This window comes from Takifugu flavidus, chromosome 13 (assembly GCF_003711565.1).
Source record: "Takifugu flavidus isolate HTHZ2018 chromosome 13, ASM371156v2, whole genome shotgun sequence".
Classification (NCBI taxonomy): Eukaryota; Metazoa; Chordata; class Actinopteri; order Tetraodontiformes; family Tetraodontidae; genus Takifugu; species Takifugu flavidus.
Genome location: NC_079532.1, coordinates 7,948,492 through 7,961,456, shown reverse-complemented (window position 1 = coordinate 7,961,456; position 12,965 = coordinate 7,948,492). Strand labels below are relative to the sequence as shown.

General features: G+C 46.7%; 2 protein-coding genes across 2 annotated transcripts; both read left to right on the top strand.

The window, feature by feature from the left end:
• The first annotated feature begins 9,219 nt into the window (after positions 1 to 9,219).
• Positions 9,220 to 10,139, top strand: LOC130535810 (ribonuclease P protein subunit p25-like protein). Its single transcript, XM_057051104.1, has one exon. It carries the CDS (start codon positions 9,492 to 9,494, stop codon positions 10,101 to 10,103), a length of 612 nt encoding a protein of 203 aa, XP_056907084.1. The 5' UTR covers positions 9,220 to 9,491; the 3' UTR covers positions 10,104 to 10,139.
• A 366-nt stretch (positions 10,140 to 10,505) lies between these two features.
• LOC130535811 (cytochrome c oxidase subunit 5A, mitochondrial) lies at positions 10,506 to 12,759 on the top strand. Its single transcript, XM_057051106.1, has 5 exons — positions 10,506 to 10,669; positions 11,395 to 11,511; positions 11,982 to 12,103; positions 12,183 to 12,304; positions 12,389 to 12,759. Exons 1-4 carry the CDS (start codon positions 10,597 to 10,599, stop codon positions 12,294 to 12,296), a joined length of 426 nt encoding a protein of 141 aa, XP_056907086.1. The 5' UTR covers positions 10,506 to 10,596; the 3' UTR covers positions 12,297 to 12,304; positions 12,389 to 12,759.
• The last annotated feature ends 206 nt before the right edge of the window (positions 12,760 to 12,965 follow it).

Below are 12,965 nucleotides of genomic sequence, written 5' to 3'. Positions count from 1 at the left end.
TGCATATTTCACCGTGCATGTGCATCCTGTGTGCCACTTCTGCCACTAATTCTTTCCGAAAAGAACTATTTTTTTAACTGTCGCTACGGCGCGCGGCGTGGAGCTGCGGCGCTCGAGCGACGCGTCTCACCGTGAGCTCGTCCTGCAAACAGGAACTTATGTAAATGGCGAAAACACGAGCGGCACTCAACCATAAGTGGTGGTGGTTAACAGCTAAGTGCCGCTCTAGCCTATCCTCGCAGACCAGAGGCAGGATGTAGTCAGGAAATCATCACAGGGCGGGCGCAACATTCACATCTCAAGCACTTTGGAGACTCTCATCAGCCTAATGTGTCGTCCTGCGACTGTGGCAGGAAACTGAAGAAAACACCTGGATGGGATGTAGCACGATTCCAGTCATGAAACTTTCCCCGTCTTTCTGAATATGAGGCCCCCAACTGATTCACAGAGCCGTGCAGGCACAGGAGAGAGATGTCTTCCATCAGGTTGGTGCAGGCCTGAAGGGAAGTATTGATCGTGCATCGGGAACAGATGGAGCCCTCTCCTGGATTATATAAGTACTGCTCATCTCTACTTCCTGTCAGCTTCTCGCCTCCGCTTCCGCTGTAGAGGGCGAGAAGAGAGGACGCTACTCAAATTGAGATTGGAACACCACATTGAAATTGTTTGGAGACAATCATCCCCAACCCCTGACTTCCTGTTTCAGTCTTCAGACAGGAAGTGAGGCAACGCTGCAGCATTTGAGAGCCCAGCCCCAGCTTCTGCTTTTGATATGAGTCATCTAGGAAGGATGGTGGGTTTCAGCTGCAGTCTACTGACATCCACCCTCTTTAGCAGTCCTCTCTGTCACCCGCAAGCTCAAACCAGGAGGAAAAATGGGCAAGAGGCAGAAGCGTAGGAATCAATGACAAAAACAGATGCAACATAAATGAGCTCCACGTCCTGGGTCGCATGCTCGGCCCTTTGACAGGATTACAGTCCTCGTTTGAAGTGGACCACTTGTGGAATGGCTGGCAGATTTTTCATGCAGTAAAAATTCTTGTCAATGCCCAGGAGTTTGACCTTATCCCAGCAGGAAGTTCAAAAGGTCACCATGGATTGTAAAGAAGAGCCTTCTCACACACCTGATAAGCAGCAGATTACCGACTCATCCTGCAGGGAAGGTTTTAGTCACCTCACCTCACCTCTCTGGAATCACCTGTGCCAACATAGAGGCGACAACACAATATTCTGAAGATGGTTTGTGGCTTCTGTCAATCACACATCAGGCTAAAGGTCAGAATAAGAAAATAGCTAAATTATAACAAGATTTATTTCTATTTCATGCATAGACTCTGAACTTCCACCGGTGCCGTCACACAGGCAGAGGATCATGGCAGCCCATAAATTTGGTCGCCAACAGGGTCATAAAGCAGCTCCCTTCTGACACCCGGGGGTGGGGTGGGGCGAACACCCCACTCGACAGTGGAAAACCGACTTTCAAGGCCGTAACTTTAAACTCCAGCTTCCTGCGACCTTAAAATAGGACGGCTGTAAATCAGCTGAAGGACTTTGCTGCTCGGCCGACTACGTCTGAAAAGGCTCCTCCCGCTAACACTCGGAAGTTTTCCCGTTACAAAAGGGAAAGAAGGGAACGTTGTCTTGTCAACGCATCTTACCGAGCTGCCTTCGCTGGCCCATTTCAACCCCTCTCCCGCCCCTTTGCAAAAATGATCTAAGCCCGCTGAAGTCAAACATCTGACTCAACATGGCATCACTGCGGAGCGGAAGCAGAGGCTTGTGAGGGGCTAAAATATTGATGCTGTGAAAGGAGGCGTGAGTTCCCAGATTTACTGAACTCCGCTGCAGATCAAGGCTATGATACATCCTCTACAACTCGCTTACACGTCTGAAAAGAATGTGTTCTTAAATGTGACAAAATGTTGGGTTCGTTTCTCTTTTATTTAAGAAGCAACACTTCAGAGCTCTAGCTTCACATTATGGTTCTTGTTGCCTGGACTCATTGCCAGTAATGCTTCATTTGTTTTGGGTTGTGAGGATCCCCATTAGTCTTCCTGGGGTCCACATTCCCTGGCGATACTGCAGGTTAGAGGCAGATTACAGCCACGTGGTCACCCACCATGTGGCTACGACGTGTAAAAGTTTCTAATTTAATGAATCAGAAGCTCCACAGAAGTGTCTGGCCTTGAATCTCCCACAGCGACATATTTCATTTTTTTTGTATTTATTTCTTTTCTCTATACTTCTTTGATATCTAAAATGCTAATGGTGATGGGCTGCCTGAAAATGTCGTGCTTGTGGATTATAACCGCGTCCCAACCCCGTCCTGTTTTTCTGCCTTGCTGGTTTGGACGGAACAGCTTTTATCCTCTATTGTACCTCGCTGATGTTCATCAAGGCACAATAGGGCTGCAAAAAGTCCACGAATGGGCCGAGTAATGGGGGCTTAATTCTGGAACACCCTTAAATAAGCCATGTTTTTAAATTAGCAGAGGACCAAAAGGATGACAAACCGAACCCCCTCCTGCTTCTGAACGCTGTAACCAACAGCGTTTGTGATGCCGCCAGTGTGGTATCTGATGACACGTCACACCTATTAAAACCATAACAACACAGGCTGTTGTACACTATAATGACCAGTTGAAACACCTTAAATAGTGGTATAAACCACAATGAAACACAAAGACACACACACACACAAGGGTGTGAAGGCTTCATCACAGATTCCATCCAGTAGTCTCCTCTAATTACAGAGTAGATGGGAGAGTTTTTAGAAAGCAGTAAAACAATGACTCAAACTATATTAAAAAGAAAAGCAAAGGAGAAAACATTAGCCTTAAAATGGAAAAATTGCACCACACCTGTCAACATGTCAGATGAGACACTTCCCTCGTAATTCCACCGTCATTATCAGATTATCTGTTCATCTCTGCTCTGAGTCCACGCTGAAAGGTTGTTTTTCACGTCCGTTGTGAGTCACAGTGAAGACCATGTGTGGTATTTGCTGAAAACAAAAAAATAACACATAATATGCTTCTGTTAGCAACAATTATTGTAAAAGTGTTGTCATTGCAAACACCGTTGTCCGCTCCTCTGTGATGTCACTTCTCTGTAGCCATACATAATTCACCTCCGTGGCTCACGGTGAGGTCAGGGCTGCAGGGTTTTGCCCTAACAACCGTTTAGAAACAAGAACGGGTCTTAGTTTTTAATGGCCCGGTGCTTCGGGAAGAGTCGGGCTGCCGAGCCAGCGCTGCAGGGTTGGTTTTTAATTTGGTTAGTATTCAGATTTATAAGTCTTGATCAGAATTAATCATCTCATTGTGTTTTCTTGTGAGTGTGTGTGTGTGTGTGTGTTGTGTGTGTGTGTGTGTGTGTGTGTGTGTGTGTGTGTGTGTGTGTGTGTGTGTGTGTGTAAGGAGCAGTTTAAAGATAATCCCTCTTTCCTCAAACTTCCTGTCACCTGTAGATGGATCACAGTACCTGTAATTACAAATGCCTCCTCTATAGTCTCGCTTCATCTGACTCAGCAGATGGAATATTTATGAGCAGATTTTAGGCTGTCGGTGAAATCACACAGAATTATGGAGGACTCCCACGTGACACCGAGTGCACATGCACATGCACAGGCCTTGGCTTTTAAAATGATAGTCAGTCACTCTAGAAATCAGAACTGTTGGTGAGTTATTGAAGAAAAGCGGAGAAAACTCTACTTCTGTTGGTTTGTTCGTCCGCATGATCCAAGCGTTCATCAGAACCACATGAAAAAGTGACGTGTAATTGGAATCATATATCATATCCCACCGAGAAGCTCTTTTCTTTTTATGATGGTCAGTAATTCAACTATTATAACCTGACCCAGAATCGAGCAACGTGCTCGTCCAAGGCAACCGCAATGTGTTCGTAAATGATGACGAGTTAACGAGAAGCATGAAGACAGAGTCAGAAAAAAAGGTCAGAGAGAGGGAGAAGATAAGGGTGCGTAATGTTCCGCCTGAGAATGAGGCAGCCGGATCATTGTCTGTTGCAGGGTAACATCTTTGTTGGCTCGGCTCCACCACTTTTTGTTGTTGTTGGGGGGGGGGGCAAATGTAGCTGCTTTTATAGTGAAAAGACGCCCCGACTGTACAGAAAGTCACAGATCTTCCCTGAGGACAGGCAGACGTGCTGTAGGCGACGATCTCATCATCAACGAGCATAGATGTCTTTTGTGCTATCAGGGATGTGGGGGCAGGCGGGGGGGGGATTCAGGACAGCACCTTCTCTATACTACCCCAACGCCAGTGGCAAGAATGCAACAGCATGTGAGACGGCACCGTCTTCACCCTGCAGCATGAGCTGCTTCGGCCCCTTTACCTCTCAGAACCTTACAGATGCCTGCTGGTCCAGCTGTGCTTGTTTTTCCTAACGTTCTCATTAATATCTCGTTAATATTTTAGCTTCAGCAACATCCAGAGGAAGGAATGATGCGACATCTTTGGTTCTCACGAGCACTTCCAGGAAGGACGCAGCAGTTTCATCCCAGGTTTTACTGCTCAGGGTTGTTTCTTATCAGGAATCTCAGATCGGAGGCTTGTTTGTGGAAATGGGAACGTGACATGGAATCCGCCATGGATATTGGTGCTGGAGAGCTGTAGCGGTTTTCCTCTCAAACGGAATTCTCATCTGTTCTGCCATCATCTGTTTTTCATCATCTTAAGTGACTGTCTCAAATGTTCAACGTGGAGGCAGAACAAAAACATCCTGATTCTAAACATCCAATGGTGTCAGCGTACATGCTGATCCTAGATAAGAACAGTTGCCTGGGAAACCCGAGATACTACAATTATCATGACATAACTCTTATTAACTCCTGACTATGTCATGAATTGCTCCTCAACACAAAAGTCTCACCTTTTTCCCCCTCATGAATAAACAAATGAACTAAAAAAAACAGGCAGAAAGTGATAATTATGGGTTTTCTCCCTCAGAAAAGTGCACAACAAACCCTGAAAGGGATCTCTGTCCTGAACTATATATCATATCCTCATATCCGCTGAGCCTCCGGGCAACACGGCTACGGTACATTGGAAGTGGATGCAGCTTACTTCTTAAACACCATTTTATTAAAATTGTACTACAGTTATAACCATTCATGTGTTTCCTTGTGATGACCCATTACTAAACACTTTACACCCCATCCATGCACGACGGGGAAGGAACTCAATGAACCGAGTGGCAGATAGCAACCTGAGGTATTGGCTTCCCTGAAGAACAGTGGAGCCACTCCACTGATGCTCGAAGGTTCAGATCAAACACGATAGCAATGATTTATAAATTCTAATAAAGCTTCTCGCTGCACAAAGTGGTGAAATAAAGACCGGTCGTTAATGTCTTGATCAAAGCTTTTTCCATTTTAATTCGCTTCCTGGTGTGGTTTGAGTTTTTCCACGCCGTCTCCTTCCCGATGACACCGAGGGTCACGACTCCATGACCACGTCAGTGCTTTCAACATCACCTGCCGGTCTGACTCCAGACCCGGCCGTCCGTACCTGCGGGGGGAGGAAGTTCCGATCGTGTATCTGCAAGATGGGGTGTTAAAAAGAGCCGTGGGAGGCTTGCAGAACAGTTTAGTGGGCACTCTCTGACAAGCAAGGAAGGATTCTCAGATTGGGTTATGCAAGACGTTAGTCATCGGGACGTGATTCACTTGCTCCGTCTCTTTCATTCTCTGGCTTCCCATTCTTTAGCAGCTTTCCCGCTCCACATCTTTTTAATGTCACGGGCACTGACATGAAATCTGATGTTTTTCTATTCTGATGGTAGGAGCCTTCTCTGTGAGTCAGGGGTGTAGCATGAACACACATGTCTCATTTTCCACTTGCACAGTGTGCTACCGTTGGATAGGATGTTGACTTATGAATCACCTTTTTGGCCTTTGGTTTACTAAAGATGTGTTTTTATGGTTGGAATACTGGTTTAAGTCATTCCTTTTGCAGACATTGACTGATACAGTTTGTACTCCGACCCTCAATAGAGACTCAGTTCAATAAAACCGCCGTCAACTATCAAGATCAGTTTTATCTGATGGCGTAAGTGGAAAAAAACCTTGTAAGGAGCGGTGTTCAGGTGGTGACGATGGATCGTGCCCTTCTCTTTACCTGTCCAGAGGCCTCACCATGAAGCCTTGTCAGGAACTGCAGCTCCTCCACTATAGCACCGTCACATGACCAAGGACGAACAGGAAGAGCATCACCAGTGCCACAAAATGTGACCTCCAGCTGGCCACTCGTGTGCATGTTCCTGCACAGACCGTCAGGAATAGCCTCCACGTGGGTGGCGCGGCGCCCGGCACGGCGGGCCGATCGGGTTTGCTGTAGAAATGGCAGCTTTTCTCCTCACAGATGAGGTTCACACCGCGGACGCGTGACAGATGCGATAACATCTGGAAGATGCTGCGGAGAGCCTGAAAATGCCCGTCCTTATCTGGCTGGAGTTCCTGGATGATGAGTGGATGGATGCTCCACACCGGTCTCTTGGAAAAGTCACTGGTACAGACATGTGTTTTATGCATAAACAGCTGTTTAACGGGGTCAAATTACCCCTCTGACCTGAAGATGATGTTTCAAGGATCCTCCTCTGTGATATCCCCAAAAGCAGAGGACTGCAGTATGATCCAGACTCCTGTCCTCACTCCAGCCACATGTTTATGTCTCACCGTATAGCTGCATCATTATGCTAGCGTTAGCAGGGTTGAAACGTCACACGGGGGTAAAAACATGTGCCCCTCCGCCGGTTAAAAGGCCCCGAGCTTCAGTTGCGGGGCCACCGTCACTATGACATCGTCGGTGCTCGGTGCACCACCCTGCAGTTCTGGAACCGCTGTGACGTCACCAATTACCACCATCATCATCACCTTGCTTCTTCTTCATCCTCTCCTCGCCGGTCGCCACCCTCCTTCACCTGACCTCATCTCCCGTCGTGCCTCCCTCCCCCCCTCTCAATCTTTCATCCCCGCTCGCTCCCTCTCCCGCTTACGTAAGAGTGGGGGGATCACGGCCGTCCGCCGGCTTGAGAGGTTATCTGAATGAACAGGAAATTATGAATGAATGAGCAACCATTCTTAATCTCGTCTGCCCCTCCGCATCGCTCCGTCTCCGGGATCCTCTCAGCTCTCTCCGTGTGATACATTACATATCTTACCTCTCTTGGCACCCCCCTTATTCCTCCTCCATTTTCATTCATCTTTCCCTCCTCTTATTTCTCTCACTCTCAGATCAGCAGTGCAGCAATGTGGGGGCTGTTGCTGTGCACATTAAGTGCTATAATCCTGATGCGGCGGGTACATCAGGTCATTGGTGTGTGCACATGCACTGTCTGCAGAGGGGACCGGATGTTTCTGGATGCCTCTGGCAGCGGTGGTTTATAAACGCTGCATCCCGCACCCCCCCCCCCCCCACATCTCTCTCACCACAGCCATCTTCAGCACCGTCGCCATTATCCTCATCTTTTGGCTTTGGGGAGGGAGGGGGCTGGTAGGGAGCACAGCTGAGCCAACAGTGAGGTCATTGGATGTTTCAGCGCTCATGTGCACATTCTCAAAAACAGCAGCTGGAGGGGAGTGGGAGGGGGGCGTGCTGTCATTCAGAAAGAGGGACTTCAGAGAGAGAATAGACAGGAGAAAGGAAGGATAATGGAGGTAAAAATAGGGTGCGCAAGAGCATCTCGCACTGGGTGGAAATAAATGCAGCAGTTTGAAGCCTGCCGGTGTACAGAGGCTTTATTTACGCAGCTGAAGGCTGCGTTATGTGACCGACATGGCGTGTTGTTGAGCTGCAGCCAATAGGAAATCTAGAAAGTAGTAGCCTCTCGTAGCTAACTCAACATGTTAGCTCCTCTGTGCCACCTTCCTGTAAAATGTATCCTTTCCCCATGTTTTCTGTATTTGCCTACTGGGAAGTCAGTATATTAAGTAGATGGAAACAAATGCCCACAGATCACCTTTAGGAGCCGCATTTTCAGATGTCTGTGGAGGAATCGCTCCATTCATAATGTCCACACAGCCTGCCAATGTTTACTAAAAGCTTAAAGCATCAGCACAAAGTGGGTCAGTCAAAGTCACTAAGGCCTGGGGCCATTCGGCATCATCGGTCTCTGTAGAGGCCGTTAAATAGACTTGGATTTAATTCCCATTCGTTTATGATGTGTTTGTGCACCTGCGTGCGTGCACATAACTGCTCACACCTTGTGTGCTTCCTGCCACACAATAACTTACACGTGCTTCCACACATCAAACTTGTTCACTAAAAACCCATGGTGACACACGTGCACACTTTCACATGGGAAGCCAACCTTTGTTAGCACGGTGGTGCTAATCAGCTGCTCGCTGTTGACTCTGGGCTTATGCCAGCTTCCTGTGAATTTTAATAAATACCAAGCCCGTCTCAGTGGAAATATTTGTTAGTAGCATCACACGCAAGATGTGAAAATTGAGCAAACCAATTCAAGGAGGATTCTCTTTAGGGAATTATTAACATATACAAATGACATTAAACTTAGCTGACCTGTCTGGAAATAACGGAGGAAAAAAGATCTCATTTGACAGAGAAAATTACACTGGAACTGCTAAAGTTAGTGGATTTGTAAAAGCCAAAAGCTCTTGGCCTTCCAAATGGACAGCGCGTTTGGTTTACATTAATGCCAGTCTGAGTTGCACTGGTGTTAATGTTCTGTAAACCAGCTCTGCAGTGGTTTATGTGATGAGTAGAGAGTGTGGGTTTCTTCCCTTCAAAGAAAACAAAGCGCAGGTTTAAGTGCCGTGTTTTAAAGTGCACAAAGTAGGGAGATCCTGCGGTTCTTACAGCGCCACAACCGCAGCTCATTTGTTGCAGAAACAAACTGAACTAATCCATTATGAGTTCTCATGATCGCGGCTTCCTGTGATCCTGGATTGGTGTGTAGCGCCATCTTGTGGACAGCGTAGGTCCTACAACCGCACATCTGACTATTATACTGGCGTTTTCCGCGCGTTTGGCGCACAGTGTGTAAATGTGTAAACCAAGAACCAATTCACCCATGCACACACTCACATAAATAAGCTTCTGTGCTCCTGAAGTTAAAAAAAAAATAGAGAAAAACGTCCCTACAAGCTAAAACCTCACAGTTCCATTAAATGCTGCGTGCGCCTTTAAGAGCATAATGTCCCAGTCGTCATGTCTCTCTCTCTGAGCCTCATATGTGTTCGTTGGCATCAGCTGGACTCATTGCTTGTTAGAACAAGGACAACATTCCTTTCCTTGGAAGGGATTAGAGGAAGAAATGCCCTCTTCATGCTGCTGTCATCTCAGTGCTCTGAAGCCAAAACTTAAGGACAGTGGGAGGAAAGAAGCTCATGATAAATTTGTCTTAAAAGGACAATAATCTTTTCCTCAGTGGACTCCAAAGCAGCTTCAAAAGAAACCACAGTTTGCAGATGAGTCCTGAAGAGTTAAGGTGATCCAAGTAACACAGGGATGGAAGCACGATCGGCATCTTTCCCCTCATTATTTTGGCCTTTAAATCTTGGCCAGAGCAACTTTAAGCTTATCAGCCGTTCAGAGGAGAGCGGTCCCTGTCCGATCCCTGGACTGGCTGAAGAGATCTTGCACATGCGGGTGAAAGAAGGAAGCAAGATTCACAATCTGCTGCGATTCGCTACAGCTCGCATGGAAGCAGAAGATGCCAATAAAGCCTCTCAGAGACAGGTGGTTTTTAGTGGATCCGGTGGAGGAGTCACCAAGACCATCACCTGTGTGGAGCTCATGAAACGCCGCATAGGAGGGCTTCACCAGGTCTCCAAGCTCCACTACAAAACTGTGACGGAAATCTGGGAGAGGACACAACAGGGGGTGCCGGGACTATCCGTAAAGAAGACAGTTCCTGCTATTTGGATCCTGCTTTCTAAAGACCCGCTGGATGCCCAGGAGCCTGGATATCAACCGCCACAAACCCTGAGAGTTCCTGCTGAAGATGGAGAGAGAGGTCTCAGAATGCTCCTCCAGCCAGCTCTGGGTCCCCCTGCAAAATTCACTGCCAAAAAAGCTTGCCCGGATTATTGGAGTGCATGTTCTCCACATAGCGGATAAATATCGGAAAATGAACAAAACTTGGTCTTACAATTTACTTTTGTTTTTACATTTATGCAAGATAAATGAATGACGTTGTATTTTATGTGTCTATAGATTTATGACACCAGCATGAATGAGTCAAACTCAGATTTAGATCTATTTATGCAGCATTTGCAGTATGTAGTTAAACTGTTGAACATCCATATCACAAAAATGTCTCACGATATAGCAAAAAAAGCATTAGCCATTTTATCATAAACGTATCGTCATTGCATATTTCCACCGGGTAATAAAATGGTGTATAAAGCTTCTCAAAACTTGCACTTTCCGGGTCAAAGTCACAGACTAAACTCATAAATAACCCGCTTGGTTTTGCGCATGCGCAGTACCGACACGCTGACCGCGGGTTCTGCGCATGCGCAGCGCTGCCACGGGCTCTCGAGACCGGGAAGCGAAGCGAGTTCCTTGATGAAAATCTGTCCGGTTCGTGTCTTGCTGGCTGTCCTCCATCATGTTTAGAGCCGCCGTCCGACTCTCAGTCTCCGGTGTCCGGAGTTTAACCCGCACACAGCCTGGAAGCCGAGGTATTTCATGAGCCGGCCATCGTGAATGTTATCATAGGTAGCCTTTTACCATAAACGTCATCAGGAAGTTATAGCGAAAAATCATCACGCTTGGACATTGCGGCTAAGCTAGCTAGCTTAAGCTAGCTTTGCCGGTATAACTATGGTTTATTATTTTCCCCACGGTGTCTTTTGTATTAGCTGCACTTGGTAGACTTGCTTTCTGGAATCCTGTTATCCATATTGTCTTTGTGAGTCCTATCACTTATATCAACGTGTGTCCTTGCGGTGACCCGCACGGTGAGCTAAGTGTGGGCCCCGCTGTGATGCTAGATGCTAATGTGTCAACCGGGTTAGAGGAAGAAGTGTACGTTGCCCTCCCCCCCTCCAATACAAGAGCTAAATAATGGTTTTTACACACTTTTTTTGTCCACATTATTAGACATGAACCTAAAACGAACACATTCGCTTGGGGTTATGTAAGGGGAGGGGTCGGAGTGAGTTAGTATATATAGGCGACCACCCAGTTATAGATGTTTGACGATTCAACTTATTTTTCTCCGTCAGTTGATTATCAGGCTTTTACGTGCAGACGGTCGGCCATGTCAGGAGCCTTCCGAGTGGAGACACTGTTGTCCTCTTCGCACCTGAAACCCTTGAATATTCACCTTTCTGCACTGCTCTCTGCTTTCGGTTTCATTTTGTCAGCTGATCTGTCTGACTGAAACACTGTCTTCTCTGTGCAGCTCTTCTGGCCTCAAGAAGTTACTCACATGGGAAGCAAGAAACGGATGAGGAGTTTGACGCCCGCTGGGTCACCTACTTCAACAAACCAGACATTGATGCTTGGGAGCTGAAAAAAGGTTTATTAATAGATTAAAGCTATCCACAGTTTCCCCGCTCTGCTCATTGAATGGAAAACATCTTTTTTTATACATTTGATCTGATAATTATGCTGCAGTTTTACATGCAATGCCACATTCCAGGTAGAGCTTACCATGGCTTAGAATGGTGTGGATCGGTGTTGGCCTTGCTCTGATGTTGACGGTAGAGTGTGCAGGAAGATTGGTGCTGGTTGGTTCACATGCTAAACCAGAAAGGGCTCCCACCTCGGGGGTGCGTGTGCAACCCAGAAATCATTAACAACTGGATATTAGGACTATTTGCAACTCCCCCCCTGGTTGGTTGAACCATGCATACAAGCCTTCTCACCCACATTTCTTTTGGATAAATGTTTCTCCTGCAGAATTTACTGTCTTCTAAATGTTTCAGGGTTTGGAGATCCACCTCTCTATACCCCGCCCCCCCTTAAACTGACCGCCCTCTCTTGCAGGGATGAACACACTGATCGGTTATGATCTGGTCCCCGAGCCAAAGATCCTCGAGGCGGCGCTGCGAGCCTGCCGGAGGCTAAACGATCTGGCCAGCGCCATCCGTATTTTGGAAGCCGTGAAGGTGAGAAATGAGCTGGTGATTTGGCCGTCGCCAGCCGTTCCGTTTTTTATTTTTTTAAATGTGCCGTTTCTGTCCTCAGGACAAAGCAGGGCCTCATAAGGAGATCTACCCGTACGTGATCCAGGAGCTGAGGCCCACGTTAGACGAGCTGGGCATCTCCACTCCCGAGGAGCTCGGCATTGACAAGCTGTAGAAGAGAAGGTATTAAAATGTCTATTCCAGCCTGTGTTTGTGTTCCAGGCAATCATCTGGGATGCTGAGGGATGTTTTTGGCCTCTGTTTCAGGTCTTGACCACAGCGGGAAATCTCTGGACACACAAACCTTGTACCTAAATGTTTGCCTCATCAAAATCTTATGGTATTTAATTTTTCTGTTGCTTGTAAATTACCAACAATCGAATAAAAGAAAATGTCTGTATCAGGTGTGAGAACTATATTTGGGATTTACTATCTGAAGCCAGACGGGCAGTAACGGGTTGTTTTAGATCAGTCAGGTCTGACTGGATCAGGGTGGGGCGTGAGTCGCCTCTGGCCACCAGGGGGCAGCATTTTCAGACGAATGTAAAATTCTACTGTACGCAAATCATTTTACATCTGTTTTCATTTCAGGGAAAATTTACATGATGAAAATAAAAAAAAACTGTTAAAAAGCCAAAGTGTGTTGTCTTAATGGAACACGAGAACTATAACCATTGATATACGCCTGTCACTTTGATCAGATCACGTCAACAGTGTGGATCACGCCTCAGGTTGTTGCTGCTTTTGTGTCCTTGAAATCATTTTACTGCACATGTTTACAAGGCGTCCCAATCCGAGTTTAACTGAATATCGCGTCATTTAAAGGTTTCACCGACTCAAAATG